The sequence below is a fragment of the Ochotona curzoniae genome, unplaced genomic scaffold (genome assembly GCF_017591425.1).
Source record: "Ochotona curzoniae isolate NIBS_2020 unplaced genomic scaffold, NIBS_Ocur_1.0 patch258, whole genome shotgun sequence".
In the NCBI taxonomy this organism is placed as follows: Eukaryota; Metazoa; Chordata; class Mammalia; order Lagomorpha; family Ochotonidae; genus Ochotona; species Ochotona curzoniae.
The window spans coordinates 789,427-799,165 of record NW_024466815.1 but is presented as its reverse complement, the minus strand read 5'-3'; the positions used below and the strand labels follow the sequence as shown (position 1 = coordinate 799,165).

At 59.2% G+C, this 9,739-nt stretch overlaps 1 protein-coding gene across 3 annotated transcripts; it reads right to left on the bottom strand.

The window, feature by feature from the left end:
- Positions 1–163: 163 nt before the first annotated feature.
- On the bottom strand, positions 164–8,560 carry LOC121166879 (eukaryotic translation initiation factor 3 subunit K). 3 transcript variants are annotated; one of them, XM_040996202.1, is made up of 8 exons: positions 8,366–8,559; positions 7,752–7,850; positions 5,514–5,634; positions 4,415–4,489; positions 3,542–3,608; positions 3,370–3,447; positions 2,046–2,171; positions 164–228 (listed from the first exon to the last, which is right to left on the bottom strand). In XM_040996202.1, the coding sequence occupies exons 1-8, from the start codon at positions 8,422–8,424 to the stop codon at positions 197–199; spliced, it is 657 nt and encodes a 218-aa protein (XP_040852136.1). In that variant the 5' UTR covers positions 8,425–8,559; the 3' UTR covers positions 164–196. The 3 variants fall into 3 exon arrangements, with proteins under 3 accessions (XP_040852136.1, XP_040852137.1, XP_040852138.1); XM_040996203.1 differs by lacking the exon at positions 3,370–3,447 and having other exon boundaries at positions 8,366–8,560; XM_040996204.1 differs by lacking the exon at positions 7,752–7,850 and having other exon boundaries at positions 8,366–8,517.
- Positions 8,561–9,739: the final 1,179 nt, after the last annotated feature.

Sequence of the window (9,739 nt, the reverse complement as noted above, 5' to 3'; positions counted from 1 at the left end):
GCTGCCCTCCCCAACAGGGCAGGGCCAGGAAGGAGGGGGCAGGGCAGGGCAGGGCAAGGCAGGGCAGGGCAGGGCAGGGCAGGAAGTCCAAAGGAAGAGAGAGGAGGAGGAAGTCCACGGGGGGTCATGGAGGATGCCAACAGGGAAGAGGCCACAGCAGGGCTAAGTCGACAGGTCTTTATTAGGGGGCTGCCAGTCACTGGGAGGAGGCCATGATGCTGGACACGCCTGTGGAGAAGAGAGGGAGATATGAGGTGTGCTGTGGGAAGTCCAGGAGGGCACACTGCAACCCGGCCGAGCAGCTGGAGTCAACAGGCACCCTGGCACCACAGTTCACATGGCTGTCCTGCAGCCACTGGCACGGTGATCCTGGGCAGGTCACATCACATCTCCCTGGAGCTTCTCCAAGGTGCCACTCTGGGTCCATGCTGCGCTCACCTCGCCTCCTGCTATCATTCAGCAGGGTCTGCTCATGTTTTCCATTGACTTGCGGAGAACAGAGAGCGGGGAAGTTCTTCCATCAGCTCGGTCCTCCGCAGAGGCCACACAGAGCTCAGGAGCCGGGAGCGCCGTCTGCTCTCCCACGCAGGTCACAGGGACCCGAAGTGAGCACGCCGTCAGTGTTTCCCAGGTGTGCCTCGGGAAGCAGCTGGCTCCAGAGCACAGGCGGGACTTGAATCCGGAAACTCTAAGTTGATGCGGGTGTCCCAGGCCATGGAAGGCAGTGAGGACGCCACGGCATGACAGTGTGCACTATCTGTCGCTCGGAGCACTGGCAGCGGCCCACCTCTGCAGCCCCCTCACCTCAGGTTCTCCCAGACAACCCAGCATGGCCCCGGCTCCTATCAAACACCAGGTTCGAGACTGGGTTGCTGCGGCCTGACAGGCTAATCCTCCACCCTCAAGCACAGCGCCCCATATGGGCATCTGTTTGTGTCTCCACTTCCCACCCAGCCCCTGCCTGTGGCCTGGGAAAGCAGTCAAGGACGGCCCAAGGCCTTGGGACCCTGCACCCAGGTGGGAGACCCGGAAGAAGTTCCTGGCTCCTGGCTTTGGATTGGCTCTGTCCTGGCCATTGTGGCCACATAACAGTGTGAACCAGCGGACGGAAGATCTTTTTCTCTGTCTCTCCTTCTCTTTGCAAATCTGCCTTCCCAAAAAATAAAACACTCAAAAAACAAACAAACAAACAAAAAACCAAAAAATAAAACGGCCCACCATGGTCACACAACTTCATGGCTGGGAGACCCCATTCTCCCCCCAGACACCCCGCCTGCAGCAGAGGGGGAGTCAGCATGCAAGCTCAAAGTCCACTTCGCTTTCTGTTGAGCCATCAGGCGGGCCTTGTCAGGGCAACGCATGTCCACACGTGGGTCTAACAGTGAACATGTTCCGAGCTGTGTGCCTGGCTCATCCTGTTATACGTGGCCCTGCTCCCTTCACACGGGCAGCTCATGGGGTGCATACCACAAGACCTGCAGGAGGGCATGAGAGCCTGGGGGTAGGGCGGTACACAGGTGCCTCTCACACTGGCTGAGCCGCCCCTGAAGGTGCCCGCATCCTCCACAGCACGGTGCCAGGCTCCAGGCCCAGCTGCGTTCTGTGCCAGGGTGGCAGCAAAGTCTTGGGTCCCTCGCACCCCCACCCCACTGTGGTTCTCAGCTTCCGGTTTTGGTCTGGTCCAACACCAGACATTAGGGGCATGTCTGGGAAATGACTAAGCAGACAGGAGCTCTCTGTCTTTCTGCTTTTCAAATTTGAAAGCAAATAAAAAAGTTCTGGGAAAATGTGTGTGACGTGAGCTCCAAGGACATGAGCGTCAGAATGCCTGTGTGTGCTGTCATTACTGTTGCTGTCTCCCATCTCCGAGCTGGGAACACACACAGGGAAGTGAGAGGTCCACCAGCTAAGTCAACCCCACAGGTGGGGGTAGGGGATGCAGCAGGATGGAGCCCCGGCCCACGAGGTTCCTGGTGGAGACAGACTCCCTGTCCCCACTCCAGACCCCAGACCCCATCCGCAGGCCTCGCAACCCCTCCACTTACTGTCAAAGTCTATCTTCTCCACAATGTTCTTGGGCTTGATGCTCTCCTCCTGGCTGCAGATGAAGATCTGGCCCGACTCGTCGGCACTCCAGCCGTATTTACTCATCCACATTTTCAGCTGACTGTCTGCAGGGAACACGGCCATGGTCAGCCCCATCCCACAGGGTCCCTTGGAGACCTCCCAGCACAGCTCCGGCCCTGGCTCATTCTCCAGGCAGCCGCCAGAGGGCGCCCTGCAGCGTTCGTGTCCTGACCCGGCACCAAGCTTCAGTCCTTTCACTCATTTTGAATCTCCCCTCTCCCAGTTCAAGTCCTGGTTTGCATTCACTAATCACTGATCGGTCCCGCCCCCCAACCCACAAACCATGTGAAATGGTTGGGTGATTGCAATGTCATCAACACCATCACCAACAAAAACCCTTTTTGCAAAAAAAACCAAAAAGTCAATGGGAATGTCAAGGTCACTTTGAAAGCACCCCTCCCCCACACAGTATGCTCCAAGCACTGGGATCCCATTTGGGCATCAGAAGTTGGCCCAAGTGCTTGGGCCCTGTCTCCTGTGTGGGAGCCCTGGGTGAAGATCCTGGCTGTTGGCTTTGGCCTGGCCCGGAGCTGGCCACTGCAGACATGCAGGGAGTGAACCTGCAGTTCAAAGTCTCTCTCACTGTGTCTTTCTTCAAATAAGTAAATCTTTCAAAAAAAAACCTGCCAAGCATGTGCCTGATCTAAAGTACTTGGTGCAAAACCCGATACACAATGTTCAACAGCAGGTGGCACCCACTGGAAGCAACGCACGCAAAACCACCTGCGTGAAAGGCGAGAGGGAGGGAGGTCAGGCACACATCCCCAGCAGGTCTGGTTTGAGCTCCATCCACTCCACTCCTGATTCAGCTCCCTGCTCACGTACAACGTGGGAGGCAAATGATGGCTCAGACACATGGGTCCCTGCCACCAGTGTGGAGACCCAAGCTGAATTCCCAGCAGCCAGTTTCGGCCTGACCCAGCCCCAGGTGCTGTGGGCTTTGACCCCACATCTGCCTGCCCATCTGCCTGCCAGGTGAACAGGTCAGCTCAGCCTGGAGGCCTCTAGCGTCCCGGGCCACCTGCTCAAGGCTGCCCCCTCCAGGACAGTGTGGCTCACAGCATGGCTCGGGCACAGTTCCCTCAGCCCAGTCCCAGGAGGACAAATCCATGCCACCCTGTCATGTTCCCTATGTCCACCCCAGTTAGTCAGGGACTGACCAGCAAGCAGCTGCATCGGTCCCCATTTTCTTTCACAACCGAGCCTCCCCTGACCACCCCAACCACACACAGGGGGCCTTACCATTCAGGTCCCCGAGCATCTCAGACAGCAGCCAGCGGTCAATGTGCTGGTAAGTGATGCCCACGACGTGGCAGATGACTGTGTTTGGAGACAAAGCTGGTGAGGGGTTGCCCTGGGGCCCTGCTGCCAGCCCCGCCCCTTGCCCACATCCTCAGGGAGCCCGAGGACTCACATTTGCGGACAGAGTCTTCAAAACCGGTGATTCCTTCCAGGAGGTCCATGTTCTCTTCCAGGGCTTGCTGCAAGGGCAACAGCCAGGGTCACACATACGACACAGGCGGTGTGGCCGGCGCCGAGGTCAGCAGCTACAAGCAGCTAGGCCTGGCGGGCTCAGCCTGCAGCGGACAGGAGCGCAGGTTCCAGGCCGGGCGACTCCGTTGAGACAGCCACTGCTGCTGCCGCCACCATGCTTCCTGATCATGCACCCCGGGAGGCAGCAAACGACGAACATTTGGGCCCTACCACCCTGTGGGGGACCCGGATCGAGGTCCAGGCTCTTGGCCTCAGCCTGGCCCGGCCCAGGCACCGCGGACATTCGGGGAGTGAGCCGGAGGTCAGAGGATCACCTCTCTATCGCTCTGCCTTTCAAGTAGGTGGTCCAGAGCATGATGGGAGTGAGTCAGGTCACGCAGAGGACAGAGGGGTTGTGGCCTGGGAGGTTTTCCTCTACAGCTCCCCCACCCCACCTAAGAATCAGGACAGGGTGGGAGGCGGGCTCCACAAACGAGACATGGTCTCTGGGAAGGCAGACGCCAACCAAGCGGGGCCCACCTGACCACACAGCCGGGGGAGCTGGGCACTGAGGAACAAGGAGGCGGAGGGCCAGGCCTTGTCCCACCAGCTGAAGGAGGCTGCAGTCAGAGGCTGGGACACAGGGGCCCATGACCACTCCAGACTCTGCCTGTTCACCTGGGGACCCTGCGGCCAGCGGGCTGCCACAAAGTGCTCATCACCCCTGCTCTCGACACGCTGCTGCCCAGAGCCCAGCGGCCGCCCTGTCCAAAGCCGACCCCCCTGTCACGGCCCCAGCCCTGAGGGACATTACCCAGAAGGCCTGGAAGTGACAGGTCTCCAGCAGGTCTCCAAGGTACAGGATCTGCCGGATTGGCCGCTCTTCTTGCTAGGAGCCGAGTGTTAAGGACACACAGCTTCGGCGCCCAGGAGGGAAGCCCGCCAAGGATGCACATCAGCCCTGAGCCATACAGCACCTCCTTCCACTAAGTCAGCCTGCTGTGTGTCTCCCGAATTCCAAGTCCTCGCTGCAACCGCCTCAGCAGGGTCAGGACAGACGCTCTCACTGGCCAGGCAGCCCACGGGCCACACATTCCCGCCCCTGCCGTCCAGGCTGGCGCTGGAACCTTGCCCACCCTCCCCAGCCTCCCGCTCTGAGCCTCCTGATCCAACAGGCTTAACCTAGAAACACCGTGATGTCACTGACAGGCACGTGTGCCCACCTACATTGCTGTCAGGTACCATTGGGGCGATCTGTTGAGCGTGGCAGGTGACCAGGTGACTCAAAGGGGCATGCTCAGCCCGCCAGGCACCAGGTCCACCCCAGCAAAGCAGCTGAGTGAAGGGCCGGGCTGGCATCACCTGCTATTCTCACTGCAGGCACCATCAGGGGCTTCTTTCTAAAGCACAAATGGACTCTGAATGCCCCACCCCACTAATACTTCCTGGGGCTCTGCAGTGTCCCAGAGAACCGGCCACTTCCATGTTAAATGCTCTGCCCACCTCACCCCACCACCCTAAACCTGCGGTGTTGCCTCTGAGCAACAGCTAAGCTCAGATTCTGTTCCCAGACTCTGGATCCCTCTGACCTGCCCCTGTACCCAATCACTCATCTTATAGATGCTCCCTCCTCCAGGAAGCCTTCCAGAAACATCCAGGCAGGCCGACATATGTTCTCCGGCCCCCTCCCATCCCAGTCCCCACCATTCTGGGTTATCACTGGTGGGAGGCCTGTCGTGGTTTCCTGTGAGGGGTCCATGAGGGCAGGGGTCAGCTCTCCGGAAACCCAGAACAGGCACATGGCATAAAGGGCAGCGATTCCACAGCCGCCCTCTTGGGGAGCTCTCAGCACCCCCATCCACTGCCTCCTGCCATCCACTGCCCCCTGCCCCAGCCCCGAGCTGGAAGGATACATGGGCCTGGTCGATCATGCACTTGCACAGGGTGAAGTCAGTGTGGGGCAGGTTGGTGAGGGCCTTCAGCAGGATCTGGGCCGTGACCGTGGTCTGGAAGAAGGCTGGGTTGAACTGATACCTGGCATGGAAACGAAGCATGGTAATAAGAGCACCCACAGGCACAGGCAGGTGGCACACTGCAGCAGTGGGCAGCTCAGACAAGCTGTCTCCAGCCTCACCCACAATCCCTTCGGGGTGTGTCACCCTAACCTGCTGGGTCCCGCTCTGCTCAAGGGGATGGGTTAACCCTTGTTGCCACCACCCTGGAGGACAGGCACACAAGCCTGTGGTTGAGGCTCACAGTGGCGGGGGAGGGGGGATGAGTCTGCTCCCTGCCTGGCCACTGTGGATGGCTTCTCGGCAGTTCTTGATGCCTCAGCTGCTTCTCTCCCCAACAAGAACCACTGCCACATGGCCCTACGGGGTGACACAGTGATGAAGCCACTTAAGATGAAGCTTATGGGGCCTGGCGCAGTAGCCTAGTGGCTAAAGTCCTTACCTTGCACATACTAGTATCCCATATGGGCACCAGTTTGTATCCCAGTGGTCCCGCTTCCCACCCAGCTCCCTGCTTGTGGCCAGGGAAAGCGGTTGAGGATGGCCCAAAGGCTTGGGACCCTGCACCCGCGTGGGAGATCTGGAGGAAGTTCCTGGCTCCTGGCTTCGGATTGGCCAGCTCCGGCCGTTGCAGCCACTTGGGGAATGAATCAACGGATGGAAGCTCTTCCTCTCTCCCCTTCTCTCTGTATATCTGACTTTATGATTAAAAAAAAAAAAAAAGACCCTATCCTGCCGTCTGGGTCTTTAAAAAAAAAAAAAAAAGAGGAAGCTTAGGGCACAGCGGCCAAGATGTGGTGAGCAGTCTCCAAGAGCGACAACCTGCTTGTCCCCACACAGATCCCCTCCTCACGCACACAAAACACATACAGCAGACCGCAGGTCAAGACAGACCTGAGGTGGAGGAAACCCAAAGGCCACTCACAGGACGACAGCTGGGAAAGCTACAGCCGCACAGTGGGCACTGCACACGGCAATGACAGCAATGAAACACAGCTGCCCGGCCCGGCGGGCTCCCCAAGGCCGCACGTGCCTGGCCCTGCTGCCAGCCTCCAGCTCCCGACCGCCCCCCGCCGTCTGCCATATCCTTGGCTCAAGTGATGGGGCCCGAGTCACCCACCAGGCAGCCCTACAGAGATCCCCAGTCCCGGGGGCCGGAGGCATTCAGGAGTCCATGAGTGGACGGGAACTCTCTCTGCCTAACAAAATAGTAGTATTGATTTCACAAAACCAGGGGTGAGGGCGACATGGCAGAGGAATTCATGGGGTCAAGTTCAGAGCAAGCGGATGGTGCCAGGCCAGCAGAGCAAGACTGCAGTCTGCATTTCCGCTAAACTATATACAGCTTTATGCGCTGACCTCTCACACACTTGTAGCCACTGTATCTTAAACAGTTTTTATTTGAAAAGCAGAGGTGGGCCCGGATGGACAGAGCAGCAGTTATAGTCCTAACCTTCAACGCGCCGGGATCCCATATGGGCACCGATTCTAGTCCCGGTAGCCCCGCTTCCCATCCAGCTCCCTGCTTGTTGCCTGGGAAAGCAGTGGAGGACGGCCCAAAGCCTTGGGACCCTGCACCCGAGTGGGAGACCTGGAAAAAGCTCCTGGCTTCAGATTGGCTCAGCTCCAGCTGTTGCGGCCGCTTGGGGAGTGAACCATTGGATGGAAAATCTTCCTCTCTGTCTCTCCTACTCTCTGTAGATCTGCCTTTCCAATAAAAATAAATAAATCTTAAAAAAAAAAAAAAGAAAGAAAATAAAAGCAGAGGCTGAGAAGAGAGCAAGATCTTTCCTTTGCTAATTTACTCACCAAATGGCTGCAATAGTCACAGCTGTGCTGGACTGAAAACCAGGATCCTGGAAGAACATCTGGGTGTCCCACGCGGGCGGCCACGGGCCACACCTCCCACTGCTTTCCCAGGTGCATCAGCAGGGAGTTGCACCTCAAGTGCAGCCTCTGGGGGCTCCAACCGGTGCTCGTGTGGGATGCTGGCACCACAGGTTAACGAACCTGCTGCACCCCTAAATAAAAGCCATCCCCCGTTCCTCCTTCAGCCTCCTGGCCTCACACAGCCAAAGAAGTCCCCGCAGCTACCTTCCTGCTCTGGGGTCCCGAGTGGGGACAGGGCCAAACACTCACAGCTTCAGGACGGCGAGATTGGCCTCCAGGTCGTAGGCGTTCTCCTTGGCCTGTGTCTCCACGTAGCGCTCCAGGGTGGCCAGGTTCTCGGGATTGTACCTGGCAGAGGGTCGAGCCAGGGTGATCACACGGCAGGCGGAGCCCAGCAACCACATGGGCACCTGACAGCACACTGACCGGCATTTCCCTCCTTCCCACGGCCGGGACGCATGGGCCAAGCCTGTGCTTCGAGCATCATCGGGGCCAGGGCTCCAGCCCGGGACGCCATCCCCTGACCCCCAGCTCCGGCCAGTCCCCCGACCCCCCAGTTCCGGCCAGTCTCCTGACCCCCAGCCCTGGTCTGGGTCTCTGCCCCCTGACCCTCAGCTCCAGCCCGGGACGCCGCCTGCTAACCCCAGCACTGGCCTGGGGCTCTGCCTCCTCATCCCCAGCTCCGGCCAGTCCCCCGACCCCCAGCCCTGGTCTGGGTCTCTGCCCCCTGACTCTCAGCTCCAGCACGGGACACTGCCCCCTGACCCCCACCGGCCCGGGACGCCGCCCCCTAACCCCAGCTCCCCAGACCCTGCGGCCGGCACCGACCCCGGCCACCCCGCGGCGTCTGGCCAAGCTCACACCTGTCGATCCCCTTGAGCAACTTGCCCACGTTCGCTCTCATCTGCTCAAACATCGCCATGGCGCCCGCCGCCTTCACCACCACCACGGCCACCGGACCCGGTACTTTCAAACGCTCAACAGAGGAGGTCTCCCGAGACCGGAAGAGAAGGAAGCGGTGGAAACGGAAATACGTATTGAAACGCTACAAGAAGCCAGGCGCCGGCGTGAGCAGCCACGCTTTCCTACTGCCACGTGATTTATTCCGGGCTCCGCCCTCAAGCAGGCGTTGTGGGCGCCTGCGCATTCGCTCTACCCGAGCCGGGCCGGCAGCGGGAGAATAAGTTCAGTTTCCCCCAGGGCGCAGCCGCGCTGAGTGAAGCCAGGAGGGGCGGGGCTAAGCTTTTCCCGGACTTTGCACGCCTGGGGTGCGGGCGCGTGCACGAGCTCCCGGGGACGCGGCCCGATCCCGCCCTGCTGGCGGGCGTGCACGTCATGCCGCGCGCGGTCGAAAGCCCACTGAGTTGTGCCGGAATGCACGTAGCAGCTCTCCCTTTGGGCCTTGGTCGAATCCCATGCCTGGACGCCTGAGAGTCTGCATTTCAAGTTCTGAGCCCTGGTCCCCACCTTCTAGCTCAGCTTTAGAAAAAGGGGAAGGGGGCCCAGCTGCGTGGCCTAGCGGCTAAAGTCCTCTCCTTGAACGCGCCGGGATCCCATATGGGCGCCGGTTCTAATCCCGGCAGCTCCATTTCCCATCCAGCTCCCTGCTTGTGGCCTGGCAAAGCAGTCCAGGACAGCCCAAAGCTTTGGGACCCTGCACCCGTGTGGGAGACCGGAAAGAAATTCCTGGCTTCGGATCCGCATAGCATCGGCCGTTGCGCTCACTTGGGGAGTGAATCATCAGACGGAAGATCTTCCTCTCTGTCTCTCCTCCTCTCTGTAGATCTGACTTTCCAATAAAAATAAATAAATTAAAAAAAAAGAAATAGGGGAAGGGGGATGCACAAAGCTACTGGGGTCAGGGGTTCCTACACTCTGCCCCTCTGAGAGTGTCTTCATTTATTTATGCAAGACTGTACACTGCACGCGTGAAAACACACGTGTGGCTACTCACGTGGGGACATCCACGCGTGCACATAGGTCTCCAGCCATGCGCATGTCTATCTCTGCACCCCAGGGGAGCAGGCCTAGCTCTACAGCACAGGCATCCACACCCAGACTTGGCACCTCTAAGCACCCAGCAGAGGTTCAACCCAAACTTGTAACCCCGGACACACTCCACCACCAGTCCAGAACCGGGGGAAGGGCGGACTAGGGTGCACCCCACCCCAGATTACAATGAAGGTCATTTGCATCTCATTTACATCTAGTCCTGGGCCATGGGGGTGTCCAGAGAG